Source organism: Callorhinus ursinus, unplaced genomic scaffold (genome assembly GCF_003265705.2).
Source record: "Callorhinus ursinus isolate GAN/ISIS: 27379988/994484 unplaced genomic scaffold, GSC_fseal_2.0 scaffold1, whole genome shotgun sequence".
Taxonomy (NCBI): domain Eukaryota; kingdom Metazoa; phylum Chordata; class Mammalia; order Carnivora; family Otariidae; genus Callorhinus; species Callorhinus ursinus.
In genome coordinates this window covers 93,688,462-93,704,409 of record NW_027397063.1, presented here as the reverse complement: position 1 = coordinate 93,704,409, position 15,948 = coordinate 93,688,462, and the positions used below count along the sequence as shown (strand labels likewise).

General features: G+C 40.3%; 1 protein-coding gene and 1 pseudogene across 1 annotated transcript in view; one reads left to right on the top strand and one right to left on the bottom strand.

Moving 5' to 3' along the window:
- Positions 1 to 271: 271 nt before the first annotated feature.
- LOC112819937 (uncharacterized) lies at positions 272 to 6,156 on the bottom strand (annotated as a pseudogene).
- Positions 6,157 to 6,681: 525 nt separating this feature from the next.
- Positions 6,682 to 15,948, top strand: part of PPM1L (protein phosphatase, Mg2+/Mn2+ dependent 1L) — a 290,579-nt gene continuing 281,312 nt past the window's right edge. Inside the window, exon 1 of the mRNA XM_025879490.2 lies at positions 6,682 to 7,080. Within this exon, the coding sequence (XP_025735275.1) occupies positions 6,682 to 7,080 (399 nt within the window). The remainder of the gene's footprint in view (positions 7,081 to 15,948) is intronic.

Genomic DNA, 15,948 nt, shown 5'->3' with positions numbered 1-15,948 from the left:
GGCCTTTAACATTTGGTCTGTTAGTAAAATCAATTTTTAACTATCCATGGGTGAGTTGTTCTTTTTTTTTTTTAGAAATTCTTTTTTTTAAAGATTTTATTTATTTACTTGAGAGAGAGAGAATGAAAGACAGAGAGCATGAGAAGGAAGAGGGTCAGAGGGAGAAACAGACCCCCCGCTGAGCAGGGAGCCTGATGTGGGACTTGATCCTGGGACTCCAGGATCATGACCTGAGCCGAAGGCAGTTGCTTAACCAACTGAGCCACCCAGGCGCCCGGTGAGTTGTTCTTTGACTTTTCTTTTTTATTGCTATCCAGGATTCAAAGGCACAGAGATTAGTTTCACTTATTACCAGCAATAGTAGACAGAATTTGAGTGGGGCTGAAATAATGATTTTAGAATAACTACCTTCATTCATTCATGAGCAAATATTTATAGTGCTTACTATGCCAGGCATTGTGTTAGGTGCTGCAGGTACATTGGAGAGCAAAACAGAAATGGTTCCTGCTCTCATGGAGCATATAAACTATAGTGAGACTCAGGGTGGGGAGCAGGCATTAACTTCATAAAATCACACAAAATATATATGTACAACTTTGATGAGCACTCTGAAGTAAAGTACAGGTTGCCATGACAGAGAGAAGAGGGACCTCATTTCGATTGTTGAGTCAGGAAGAGCTCTTGAGGGAGTGATATAGAGCTGAGATCTGAGGGATGATAGGTAACTAGGAGGTGTGGATGGAAGAGTGGGCTTGGGAAAAGTGAGCATACCAGCTAAATGGAACTGCATGAATAAAGGTCCTGACTCAAAAGTGAGGTTGACGCTTTATAGGAACTGTAAGAAGGCAAATGTGGCTGAAGTGGATGGGCTGAGGGAGCAGGTGCCATGGCATAAGGCTGAGAAGGACAAGAAGGCCATAGCTAAGACTTGTGCCTTTATTTTAAGAGCACTGAGAAGTCATTTAGGGGTTTTAAGCAAGATTATTCAACTATTCATAATGTTTCACATTATAAAGTAGCTAGAATGTTGATGTGTGTTAATTAGGATAAAAATTTAGGTAATGCTTTAGATTAACTTTATAACTTTGGAAGCTTGTTTGAAGATTATCATAGAGAAGCCTAGGGTAATTAGATGAAGAATTCTTAGGATAAGTGTGGTTCATGTACATAGACTTGCAATGATATAAAAATCTTATTCAGAAAAGAGGTCTCCTTGATACATCTTTGTAATTAATACAAAAACATGGGTTATAGAAAAAGACCCTGTGTTCTTGGAGTCCAGTGAAATAAAATCGTATTACACCGTAACATGATTGGTGTCTGTCAGATTAGTTTTCCATTTGACACACAATTGAGATATTAAAATTACAAGTCCAGATTGATATACTTACTTAAAAGGATGAATTTATTTTCATTCAATAAATGAATCTAAAACAGATTCATTTCCACTTAAAGTGCATTTAAAACTGAAGCTTTATTATTGAATTGTACATCTAAGAAGGTTTTATGAAAAGCACTGAAGGTTAAATATGGGTTAATAGTCACGATCATTTACTTAAAGACCAATGTTGAAAATCACATTTAGGATAGAATTTATAGTAATGGTCCTTTTTATGAAAGAGCTTTGATCACACTGTTGGTGGGAGTGTAAATGAGAACAATGTATTTTCAAAAATAATTTGGCCCCAAATTGTAAAGTTGAACATTTTCATTCCCAACTACCCAGTAATTTCACTGCTGGGTATATATTGTAGAGAAAGTTTTACACACATGTCCCAAGAGATAGTACAAAAATTAGTCATGAAATCATTGATCATAACAGCAAAAAACTGGCTACTTAAATGTCTACAGAAGGAAGATAGATAAATTGTAGAATAGTCACACAGTAGAATATCACATAGCAGTGAAAATGAACTATATGTAATGGAAGGATCTAGAAATCAGTATTAAGTAAAAAAAAAAAAAAATACCAGAGGACTACACACAGTAAGATACCTGTTTTATAAAAAGCTTAAAACCAAGCAAAACTAAAAAAATATATTACTTAGGGATGCAGACATATATGATGACGTTATTTTTTAAAAAGACAAGGGGATGGTAAAACACAGAATTCATGATAGCGGTTACCTGCGGAGGACAAGGAGGGAAGTGGGATAGGGAAAGAAACTCCTAGGCTGGTACAGAGATCGGTCACAGTTTGGTTTTTAGGTGGGATGATGGGTTCATAGGTGTAGTACTCATGGTTGTTGTGCTTCATGCACCCTTTTGTATGTATAGTTTAAAAATATAGATGTATATTGATAGAATATTAGTAAAAGAATACTACTCAATACTCGGTATATATTTGTACGCAGAAGGCAGGAACAATACAGAATACAAATATGAATGCTATAGAATACAAATATATATAAACAATATAGAATACAAATCAAATTTGTAATTGGGAAATAGAAAAATGTGCAGAGAATTTCTACATGTATAGAAGATAATTTAAAATTATTTCAGGGATTCTTTATTACATTCATCAGTCAGAGCTGATAAGTCATTTTACTTAATTTTTACAACTTTGTTATAAGTGGCAAAAAAAAAGAAATGAGGACATCATAGAATGACATCATACAGAAAATAGATATGTTATCAAACTCTGTTTTAAAGATTTCTTAAACCTAAAAGCTACAATTCTGAAGTTTTTTCTGAGAATATATTACTTCTAAAAGCTTTATTTTTTGTTCTTTATATTCTTGCAAGGCTGACATGAGTTCACTGCAGAGTTAAAAATGGTAATTACCTGGTAAATATTTATTACTATTACTGTATTTCATGAAAACCTAGGATTGCAATTAGCTCTTGGTTCATTACTGTGTCACCTGTAATGGTATAGTATTTGCACAAGGCACAGTCTTTGGTACTCTTTCTGTGAAATTCAGATAGTATTTTACTCTAGCAACAAATCTTTTTGACTTTTATGTAGAGATGAAGGACAGTTTACTTGTACTTGTCCACTGCCCAGCACATATTCTCTGTGGGTGAGGTACTTAACAGTGCAGTGCTGACAATGCTAAAGTCAAAGGTTAAAGTCAGAACTGTGGGATAAGAGCCTGTGTACTCTTTCTCAGATTTCTGCAACAAAGAGCCACTGAAATGTTACTAGAGAAGCATAAAAATTAGACTAATCATCTCAGTATCACTGGGCAATCAATGGATGCTAAGAGGATTGAATTGGTGGTCAGAAGAACTGAGTTGAGTTTCCAACTTCTTATACTGAATTGTGGTATTCAATTAACATCTTTGTGCCTCATTTTCCTCATATTTATAACAGAGATAATAGCTCTTTTATCTTCCTCCTAGGATTGTTATGGGAATGGAAATAAATTGATATACATGAAAAACCTGTATAATGTCTAGGAATATGCAAATGTTAGTTTGTCATTAGAGGAAGGTCTTTTTCTCAAATACATTAACATTCACAGTGACCTCTAACAAAACGCTTTAATAGGCCTTTAAAAGTTACTATGTAAACGATATGAATTTCTTAAAAAAAATGAGAAAATGCCTATAGGGTGTGCTTGAAAAATCACTTTATTGATTTTTCACAAAAATTAACAATTTAGATGTAAATGTCAAAGCTTATCTCCACAGAATCCACAGGGTATCTAGATTTATTAATCAAGTCAAGACCTCCTTTTGCTATTTAACTTCTAAGGAAACCAGTATGGTCCTTTCTCTTCTTTATTTAGGTATGGAAGAAACACAAGTCATGCCTCTCATGAGTATCTGCTGCTATCATCAATACAGTAATGTTGTGGACAGGCTGGTTGGGCCCCTAGGTTTGGAATTTTACTTCGGCTCCAGGGCCTGGTTAGACTTGTAGTTCTGGAATCTTGATCAACTTATCTGGAAGGTGACTTTGCCTCAGAGAAAGGTTCTGATAATGCACCCAAAAGCCATTTGCTAATTTACAGTAAGAAATAATGTAAACGCATATCTTCATGACAACACTAATGTATTACTTTTGCTCTATAGTTCCTAAAGGCTTTTTAAACTCATTATCTCATTTTGGAATCTCATGACTTATGACTTTTGAACAGAATGACTTAATTTATTTCAAAACTGTTTATTCATCAGATGGAATATACCAAAAAGTGCAAAACAAAATAGGGGACCATATCTTAGTTGTCAAAAACAACATACTGTTGGGGCGCCTGGGTGGCTCATTTGGTTAAGCGACTGCCTTCGGCTCAGGTCATGATCCTGGAGTCCCGGGATAGAGTCCTGCATTGGGCTCCCTGCTCAGCAGGAAGTTGGCTTCTCCCTTTCACCCTCGCCCTCCATGCTCTCTCTCTTTCTCTCAAAAAACAAACAAACAAACAAAAAGACAAAAACCAACAACATACTGTTAACAGTTCTTCGTTATTTCCTTCCTGTCTTTTCTATGCATGCTTATGTAATTGAGAACATACTGTATATGTCATTTAAATGTCAAAGTTTTCTTTCTTTCTTTCTTTGGTTATGATGGCAGTCTATGCTTTTTGTAAATATTTTGGAAAAGTTGTAGAAAGCACACAAAAGTCCAAGGCAGAACATGAAAACCACATATCATCTACTACTGTAGTTAAACACACTGAATATTTTGGTGTATTCCTTCCAGTATTTTATTCCTATCTATCTATCTATCTATCTATCTATCTATCTATCTATCTCTCTATTTATTTATTTATTAAAAACGTAGTCGGGATCATACCAAGGCAGGAATGCTTGGGGACACAGACACTGCCTGGGCTTGGATCAGGCAGCCTCTACTCTCCAGTCTAGCGGACTGGAAGTTGCAGATCAGCACTTTTCTTCCTGGACAGGGGTAGGGAGAATGACTATTTTCCCTTAAAGCTCACTTCTTTCTGTATTTTTAGCTGATTTGTACATTGTTCATTTCCCCCAAATCTTCAAGGCCATTGACACCTGCCCGTATTTCAACAAGTTATCCTTGATGGTTTCGGGAAGCCCGTACTCTTCTCTGCGGCCCTTCACTTCCGCTCATCGAGAGACTCCCGCCCCGACCGCACTTTCTCCTGCGATGACTGAGCAGGTGGAAGGAGGCCTCGAGTTTGGAGCTTCAAAAGGATCCTGAAACTCGAACAGCCCAGGCACAGGTCTCGCCCCGCGGCGGGGTCGGGAGCGCCCCGGGGCTCCACTAGGAGGCTCCGAGTCTCTCCGCCGAAGGGTGGCCACCACCGAAGGCCTTCGCGGTTAGTCCTCTGCTCCAAGGGCGGCCGCAGCCCTCAGGGAGGCCAGCCCATCCTCGCCCCTCCCGAGGTTATCCTCAGAGCTCACTTCCCTGGGGCTCCGAGTCCTCACATCCTGCTGTCGTCGGGAGGGTCTTTTCTCGTCGCGAGAAAGGTTCTAGGCCTCAGCCTCGCTCTCCGCCTCTCTTGAGATCCCGGCAGGCCTCTGTCACAGAACCCAACGGTCGGATCCTCTCCGCCTCGCTTTGCGAGCCTGGAGAAGTGCGTCCCTTCTCGCTTGCCTTATGCCAGGCGAGGCGGGGACCGCACTACAGTGCTGCCAGCCGGAGGGGGGAACGCTCACGTGCGGCACTTTGCTTTCCAGCCGGCGACAATAGCTCTCGAGAAAACCAGCGTTCAGACGACCAGGACTAGTATTATTTTGTCCTGGGAGCCCGCACAGGAGGGAGGAAAGGCCATCTACTCGACCTGGGCAGCGGACGCACCCCTTTTCTCCCCCTCGGTTCGTCTGAACGGCCCGGAGCGGCGAGCGCTCCAGCCTCCGCGGAGCTGCCTCAGCCTTTGACAGCTCCGCGCGAGCACCTCGGGCCTGAAGTCCAAGCTCCAGGGGAGGGACGGGGCGGGGCGAGCGCGCGCGGGGCGGGGCGAGCGCGAGCGGGGGCGAGAGGAAGGAGCGCGCGAGCGAGCCGAGCGGTGCCGAGCGGAGCAGGGAGGTACCGGGGAGAGGCTGGCTGAGCCCGCCAGCAGCCTGCGGCTCAGCGCCGATCGTGCTGCGTCGCCGGGCTCCGCGTACCCCCGCCTCTGCCCAGGCTCCCGCAAAACTTTTATTCTCTGGGGCTTCCCGGGGTGTCTGAAGGAATCGGAGCGCTCGGCAGGCTCTGCGCTCCCCTGCCGCGGCGACCCAGGGGACGTGCATCCCTTGCCCGCTGGGCTCTCGCGCCCCGCGCCTCCTCACCTGCTGCTGATCTCTCCCCAGAGCGGCGAGGGGGCACCCGCGGAGGGGCCGCGCGGGGGCTAGCGCCCCCGAATTTCCCCGCCCACCACCGTAGACTCGCCCGGCGCAACTTTAACTTGATTCCTCTAGCCCAGCTCGGGCACCCGCGGCTGCTGCTTTGCTGCCACCGCTGCCGTCTCGGCCGCCGCCTCACAAAGGGGCGCGTGGAGGGGAGGCGGCGCGGTCCGCGGGCACAGGCGCCGGTGCGCAAGGCGCGGGCCTCCTTGCCGCCAAGGCCGGGAGACAAAAGGGAAACTGCCTGTGTTCGCCGTGCGGGCTGGGAGCAGCCTGCTCGTCCGCCTCCTGCCCGGCTCCGCGAGTCTCCTCCCCCATCCCTCGGCTGCTGCTCCTCCTCCCTCCCCGCGGGCTGTTCCCGCAGTGCTCCGGGACCCGGCGAGCCTTCGGGGCGCGCGTCGCTGCTGGTGGTTGGGGCTGTAGCGATAATAAATGATAGAGGATACCATGACTTTGCTGTCTCTGCTGGGTCGCATCATGCGCTACTTCTTGCTGAGACCCGAGACGCTCTTCCTGCTGTGCATCAGCTTGGCACTGTGGAGTTACTTCTTCCACACGGACGAGGTGAAGACCATCGTCAAGTCCAGCCGGGACGCCGTGAAGATGGTGAAGGGCAAGGTGGCCGAGATCATGCAGAACGATCGGCTCGGGGGGCTCGACGTCCTAGAGGCCGAGTTTTCCAAGACCTGGGAGTTTAAGAGCCACAACGTGGCTGTGTATTCCATCCAGGGCCGGAGAGACCACATGGAGGACCGATTTGAAGTTCTTACGGACCTAGCCAACAAGACGCACCCGTCCATTTTCGGGATCTTTGACGGACACGGGGGTGAGGTAGGAGTTTTCTGGGGTTTTGTTTGTGTGGGTGTGCGTAAACAAGAGGATGTGTGAGCAGCGGGGTAGGAACTGGGTGCGAGGGGCGTGGTGATGACCTGGTGCCCGGCTGGACAAAGACACTAGATCCAAATGTGGTTCAGCTTGCTAAAAAATACTGCTGGATCCAGACCTCTTGGTCTCAGTGGCCAATTTGGGGGAGGGAGGGTCGTCCACAATCTATTTTGTGCCTCATAATTTGAGGTTTCCCGAGACCAGAACCCAGCAAATGACTGTGCTAGTTTTTCGGGGAGCGTTTATGCTTTCTGCTGTGAACTTTGGCCCAGGGCCTCAGCGCTCCTGTTCTAGGGTTTGAGGCTAAGCTAGGCACAAAGAAGAAAGAAAATACCTTTGATTCTCTTTAGGGAAAAGAGACAAAATCTGCAGAGCCGAGTTAGTGAGGGCTCATTGAAGATGAAGGAAGCTGTGACTCCTTCCCATCCCATTCTCCTAGAGGAAGAACCCGAAGGGCAGCTCTTCGCTTCTTCCCAACTCCATTAACTTTGCAAGTTAACAGTGGCGCCTCACTGGTCGCCTGCTTTTAGCTGGATCGTGGCATGGGACCGGGATGCCTCTGGCCTTTGCAGAGGCGGCAATGACCGCAGAGGCGGCGGTGCCCAGATCTCGCCCGGGCGCCCTGGCCGGCTTGGTGCGCAGGCATCTCCCTGCTTCTAAACTCCTTTATTTGGGGTTCATCTGGGGCAAAAGATGATGTTGGAGGCCGGTTCGGGTCCCTCTGCCGCATATCTGCGCAGGGGCTCAGATTTCCTGGAGGTAGGGGCGAAGGTTGGCTCTTGTCCTTGGCATTGGCCCAGGGGAAGTGAGTGGCAAATGTGGCTCCAGCGCCGTTCTCCCAGGTGCATCAGTCAGCCACCCTATCTCTCTCAATTGGCAGTTTGTAAGAGTTTCAATGCTGCATACTTTTTTTTTTTTGCAGGATACTTTTTTACTCATATTCCCTCTGCCCCCTTTGCCACCCCCTCTTCATGAGTCCCCCACCCCACCCCACTCCCCGTGCTCTGTACCCTCATCCAACTTTCCCTCCAACTCTCATTTTGGCCCTCTGGTCTCTGGTGGGCTGTAGGGGATGTCAGCAGGTCATGATTTGCTTTTTTTTTGGCCTTTGTTTTGGGTGAACATTGAGAAAACTTTCAATTGGTTATTTTATTTGCATTCTGTCTTTGATACAAAGTCACTTCACCCACCACCCTGCTAATCTTTCCCAGGTACTCTATCTATCAGCCTTAAACCAACTTTGCCAGGAATGACAAACTTAGTTGGAAAATTTATTTGGTAGAATTGAAATCAATTTTTGCTATTTTCCATCCACCCTAGCCCTCTGTTCTGTCTTTCAAAATGTTGGTTTCAAAGGAAGGTTTTTTTACTGGTTGTAATTTTGTAGCTTTTTGTGTAGGGTGGGGTTCCTTTCCCCTTGGTCACAGGATAGGTGAAAGACCTGAAATTAATTGAGGGAAGAGATGCTCTGTGCTTGGGTAAAAACATATTTGAATGATAATATTCCCAGTATAAAGACTAAGTTCTTTTCTTGGTTTGATCAGAATGTCTATATTTTCATTTTATGTGCTTCGCCTAGACTGTTTTAAATCATTTAATAAAGCTTCTATTTATTATATATTTTTAAATTAAAATTGGGCCGCTGTTAATCTGCTTCTGGTCTTAGAAAGCACAGCTTTATTTTTAATTTAAAGGTCCAGATGTAATATTAATGTTGTGAAACTTTGGGTTGTGCTTGCTTGGGTGTGCTGTACTGATATATTTTGAGGCTGCACGTGTAAGTGAATGAGTATTTTAAATTTTCTTTTAAGTTGATATTCTACAACCTGGAAGTTGTGGACCTAAACAGATTTCAGGTTGAAGAATTTCCAGTACTATCTTCTGGTAAATGTATCATCCAGAAAAGGGACATGATAAATGTTTTTATTTAAACAGAAGAATTTTACATGTATAGGTACCCTCCTTAAAAATAGAGTAATTGTTCTATCTATAATCTCCTATAGTATGTAGCCCATTCATTCATCTTGGCTTTGTTTTAAGGCAAAATAAGAAAAGTAATGTAAAAGGTAGTTCTTTAGTTGCTATTGGGAATGTGATAATAACAAATAATATTAGGTATTTTCTTTCTTGCTTTTTCATTCATTCAAAGAAAACCCCACCATCTAATTGTTGTCTTTTGTGTTGTTTTAGCTCCTGTAACATTCACCAGAGGAGGGTGCCACTGTTTGATTTTGGTATAGATGATAGTTGTCTCCTTTCAGAAAAGAGGAAGCTTTTTCTGAGCTCCCTATTATTTGTATATGTTGTGTACAGAAGATAAATGAGGACTTTAATTTCATTTCTACTAATTCAAACTAATAAGATAGTCTATAAAAAATGAGGGCCCATCTACAATGGTACTGCTTTTTAAATGTAGAAAGGAGCTAAGCCAACTTGTATATATACATTTCATCCCATTTTTTAGATGAGGTATTTGTTGATGGGCTTAAGATGTGACCTTCCTAGGTTAGTTCAAGGCCTTCAGTTTGGTAATTTTTATATTAAACCACTGGACAAGTTAATTTGCATGTTTACCTCGATAGATAGCACACTAGGGATACAAAGGTGAATGAGATAGGCTTCCTGTCCTCGCAAAGTTTCAGTGTAGTGAGAAAGATCTGTATAACAAAAATTACAGTCATGATGTGCTTAGGGTGTTATGGGAACACTGAGTAGGGGCATTTAAATTGTACTGGGAGGTGGGAGGCCCAGGGAAAGACACTTTGAAGACATTATTTACTGCAAGTTAAAGGCACAGGTTTTGGTTTGAGATCTGGCTTTGAATCTCTGCTCTGCCTTATATTAGCTGTGACCATGGACAAGTTGCTTAGTCAACTTTATCTGGGAGTTATTAATCTGAAAAATAGGGATAATAATGCACATAAGGTACACCTCTATCAGTTGTATTTTACCGTATCTAGAGAAATACTTAATGAACGTGGAAGGATGTGGAAAAGAAAGCTTAGAGACCGAGAAGTCTGCATTGTTAGGGCAACAATATCCTAGGAAGAGAGACTCTACATGTGAAAGCCACAGTTTTGATCACTAGAAAGGCATGTGTTGGATATGGATAATTTCAAACTTTATACCTCTTTGTTCTAACTTATGGTAAACTGATTACTAATTTGGGATTTCAGGTATCAGCATTGGGGAAGAAGCAGCATCCTGGCTTCTGGTGCAAATTTTCTGGTTAATGGAAAGGAATATTCTCTATGATTGATTAATAAGTTGGTGTTCTGATTCCCACTTCAGCCTCTTAGCATGAGTTGGTACTCTTTAGTCTATTCAATTGTGTATTTTTGACAAAGATTTATCTCTGGACTTCTTATGCTGAGGACCAGACTCTGGATAGCTGTGACTTCTACATGAATGACATCTTAAAGAGCTTTGTCTCAGTGTTCTTATAGGCCAGCTTCCTCACTTGATGCTGTTGGGCCCTTGAGACATTCTCATGATACTGTGAGTAGATAGATGGTTGATTCTGTGTGTGTGTGTGTGTGTGTGTGTGTGTGTTTGTCTAAAGCGATGGCAGTGATTGTTTTTCTGTATAATAAAAGATTTAAAAAAGATTAAAACAACAAAAAGGTAAAAAAAATAGCTCAAATTATACCAAGTGATGTGGAAAGGTTATTTTTAAAATTAAAAAATAATGTTTATCTAGGAAAATGTTTTTGTGTGTGTGTGCTTATCTCCAGTTTTTATCTACCAGCAAAAGGTGGGTGTTTTTTTGTTTGCTTCTTTTACTTTTTATATTATGTAGAAGAAATATCACCAGTCCTTTGAGGCAACTTTGTCAATGTTCATGGCTTAGACCTATCTGGAAAAACAGATTGCTATGTGCTTCATCATTACTGTATTAAAGGTCATTGTATCATACAGTTGACACATAGCTTGGCCAGTGGTTAAGCTTAGAGTTCCACACTTGGCATCAGAGAAGTTGTACTTCAGATGCTTGTTGGGGACTGCAGTCTTGAGGCTCAGCACTTCTCAGAAGTTCAGAGGAGAAACTGCTTATGGAAGGTTCCCTGAAGGATACATATAGTCTAGTTCTTTAGATTAATGGTTCTTAACTTTGAGGATGTTATGAAACGACAGACATAGCCCAAGAAGAATGGACATGTGCATCAAGTTTTGTTTATAATTTTAAAGATAAGTGGATACATGAAGCCTCTCGATTTTAGGTTAGTTCAGGTAGAATAAAATCTGTTTCTGATAAATCTAGACTTGCGGGGAGCTGTGTACCTGGACCCCTTCCTTGGCCTGATTGTCATCTTTTCCATCATTTGCATTTATTGACCGTGTGCCATCATTTGCCTATGAGGGATGTTAGGAGGAATGGTCTTCCCAGTTTTCTGAGAAATCAACGGCAAAGATGTCCTCGAGGACTTTATTTGTTGCATTATATAGTATCCTTTTTATGAGGACCAAGGGAAAGACAGTTCTCTGATAGCTTTGTGTTTTTAGCTTAAGGATTGAATCATGTGACTAGCTGGATCATCCTGTGTTTGTTGGATACTAGAAGTGTTAGAGCCAAGCCTTCTGACCTACCTCTAACAAATGTGCAGAATTTTATGGAATACATTGATTTGGTATATAAATCTCACTCGCAGGACAGCTTATCTTTCCTACATTCAGTTTTCCTTTGTTTTATTATTTTCTTTCTCTTCTGAGATAATGTCATTTTATCTTGTTGTGGTGTATGTATTTATGTAAGTTTCATTGGATCCTTTCTGAAATAAGATACAGTTCTGAATAATTAAATAATGAGTGGCACGATGAATGATCTGCTTTTCAGACATTATAGCTGCTATTAGTAAATGTTGAAATCCCACATTACCAAGGTTACAAGAGGCCTGTGGATTTAATGTGGACAAATGCCTTTTGATTTAAGAGAAAACTCAGATTACTTTGGTTTAAAATTACACATTGACATTTCTGCCAAAAAAGGGTAGTTTCCTTCTTAGTCAGCCCCCCTCTCCCAGGCCTAGGAACCTATTTGTAGGTGATTGTAGGATTATGACTGCTGACCTTGGTGCATCTTCTGAACAGATTGTTTAGGAATTCAGTTCAATTAAACCAACATTTTCTGTAGAGTCTGACACAGGTGGAAAACCGCATTATGTTTTCTGTGATGCCTAAAGAGGAATCAGTGCATTCTCTGCCCTCAGGGAGCATTCCATCCACTTGGAGAGATGAGCTTCTTAATAGCAGAGCTATGAGGTGGGGTCGGGCCAACTACAAGAGTGTGATAGCCTGACTGAGGGAGCTTGGGGAGTCTTGGATAAATTTGAAAAGGAGCTGGCTTTTTATATCCTAGCATTTCAGGAGACAGAGATTAGGTGGAGGGAGGATGAGAAGATGACATTACAGGTTGAAGGAAGAAGAAAATGTTATGGAAGAAGTAAAATGCAGGCACAGTTGGAAAAAATGCAGTTAGCCCATGTGTTTAGAGCAGGCTTTCCCCAACTGTTATCATTTTAGAAGCCAATAACTTATTTTTTTTCATTTTTGAGTCACCTCTGTGTTTTGATAGTCAATAATATTTTTTAGCTTGACTGTTTTTTTAAATTAAGTATATTTATTTAAAAAAGAAACTTCATATCAGCACTGTGAATGGAAAATCATTAAATGAAGTTTTTGGCCTCCAATCTGCTAAGAAGCCATCTCTGTTGTGATGGAGTAAAATGATTTTTATTTTTTATTTTATTTTATTTTATTTTTAAAAGAGTAGAATGATTTTTATAAGGTTCTTCTCCTAGTCTGTGACTGTCTCTAGACTCTCTCTATCCCTCTCCCCTTGCTTTTTAATGAACAAAAAAGTGGCTTTTAAAATTTAATTGTTGGCCAGGCTGCTTACTCCCTTCCCAGGTAGGAGGTACATCTAGTGATGCCACTCTTTGAAGAACACTGGTTTGGAACAGCTTTCCACTGTGACTTCTGTGGCAGCTAAGATTTCCTGTGTCACATACCTTCATAGGGAACCCAGAGTTATGGGCAGTTCTCAGTGGTCTAGCAGAAATCCCACCCCCATTTCTAATGCAGGTAAATGAGGACATTATAGTAATAAACCTGAATTCCTTCTAGCTCAGTTTAAAAAGTAAATAATTCACCAGTTGGGGTACTTGAGTCATTACTGGTCACAAAACCAAGCTCAAAGATACAGAGAGTAGATTGGTGATTGCCAGAGGCAGGGGTGAGGCATGGGCAAAATGGATGAAAAGAGTCAAAAGGTAAAAAATTCCAGTTATAAAATAAATAAGTCATGGGGATATAATGTACAGTGTGGTGACTATAGTTAATACTGTTGTATTGTGTATTTGAAAGTTGCTGAGAGGAAATCTTAAAAGTTTTCATCACAAGAAAAAAGAATTCTGTAACCATGTGTGGTAACAGATATTAACTAGACTTTAATTTCTCAATATGTGGTGACCATTTCTCAATATGTATAAATATCAAATCATTGTCTCATATGCCTGAAACTAATATAATATTGTATGTCCACTATACCTCAATACAAAAATACTTGAAAAACTCAAAAAAGTAGTATTTTTATTTTGAGTGCTAATATTTGAAATATTTGATTATTCTTAATTTCTATTTTGAACTTTAACCACTTCAGTAATATATTTTTGTGGTTTAACTTTTAATTCCATTTGAAGAATCCTATTTAGTGGATATATCTGTAGCAAGTTAAACATATTTAAAAATAGATTGACTTTAAAATTATAAAACTGATACAACTACATGATAGTATAGAAAAGAAAAGAAAAAAAATCACTCAAAATCTCATCCTCTTGTCACATCCACTCTTATGATTTTGGTGTATTACTTGCTCATCTTTTATTTAAAAATGCATTTTAAATATATTTTTACATTATTATAATGATGTACATATAGTTTTAAAATCTTGGCTTTTTTCGCTTTTTATAAGCCTATAAACATGAAGTCATTTTGCTCCATAATTCTTTAATATATTTCTAATGTATTTCTTAGTGATAGATTAATATTTTACTGAATGGCTATTTGATAAATAACTCAATTGCTTTCTAATTGGTATATATTTAGGTAACATTAACTTTTTACCATTGTAAATAACATTATAATAATAATTATTATTTTTGAAATAATAACAATTTTTGTGTTTCTGCTATAGTTTTGATTATTTCTTCAGGGTGGATTTCCAGAAGTGGGGTTTCTGGATCAGAGGAGAAATAAAGAAACCACCATTATTGATAATAATAGTAATAATAATAATAATAATGGCTGACATTTATTGAACATGTATACTATTTCCAAGCAGTGTTTAAGTACTTTATGTATATTATCTAATTATCATAACAGTGTTTGAGGTAGGTACTATATATATGTGGAAATTAGGCACTGAGAAGTTAAATAATTTACCTAAAGTCTCTTGTAGCTCATAGGTGGTGAAACTAGAATTTGAAACTGGGATTCTGATTTAGAGCTATCTGTCTCCAAACCCTGTGCTATCAGTTTAAACTCCATGAATCTCATAATTTGGGCAATGATGTGTGGATAGCATTGTTAGGGGACCAGTGCCTGGTCTTCTCATGTTGCTCAGTAGGACTTGGAGTTTCTCATTTGACTTTTGACAATTGTGTCCCTGTGACATGTGGTATTGTTGAAAACTCTATGCTGGAAATCTTGCTAGGTAGATCTTATAATTGTCTAAGGAAGTCCTACAGTTAAAAAAAATTGGGGTCAGAAGTCAGAGCAGGTGGTGACTCACAAACAGCCTTTCTCATCCACTCCCCTTCTTTGCTGGCAGAATCTCTGACCCATTACAGAGAATCTCTAACATTTTGCCTGTTAGCTCATGAACGGCTTGCATAGAATTTACAGTGGCATTAACATAGCCATTCGCAAAAATGGTTTAGGTTTTATTTTACTTTAAAGTACCAAAGGCTTAATTTTAGGATAAATATGTAGTGATGTGTGTGTGTTTGAAAATTTCTCTTTATACTGAAGCACTTTTTTTTAGAATTAAAATAATTTCCTAATGTGTAAACAGTTGTTAATTTTAAGGTGTAAAATATTATTTTTCCATTTGTTTATAATATTGAGTTGGTATGTTTAGTTTGAGTAAATGATGGTCTTCTGTTTCCATTCTAGAAGGCTGCTTCATACGTTGTTCTCTTAGTCAACCTTAAGTTAAGCCCAAGCTTTGGTGATAGCTAGTTATAATCTATTTTAAATATGAATCTTCAAAGGTAAAGCTTAAATAAACAAAGGAAGCCATCATTTAAAACATAGTTAATGGCGCTACAGTACCTTTTATAGCTTTCTTTTATAGTTATAGGTCCTCCCTATGAAGCACTTTAAGTATTCATATAGAGAAAAATTATGCATATTGATTAATTGATATTCTTTCAATAAAGTTGAAGTCTGTGCTATGAAAAGCTGTGCTTAAAAAGTGAAGATATAATAACTAACCTGAAAAACAAATCTATAAAGTTTGATCACTTGGTCTTTCTGGAGAATGTTTTTTTCCCCCTTTCTCTGTTTAATGAGACTAAGACTCAATTTAATGGAGCCTTAGCTGCCTCCAACTTGTCTAGAATGAGGGAAGGTTTTGGTAGCTGAATCTGTTAAAAATGAGACCTACTTTCCTCCATTCCTAGAAGAGAAGGGAGTTCTTGTCTGTTACTGGGCACAGGGCTCCTGATGGTAAGTCGGGCTACTACAAATAATTATGTAAAATGTTTATTGTACAATGATACCAGATAGAGAGATACCATTTCTAATGTAAAAACG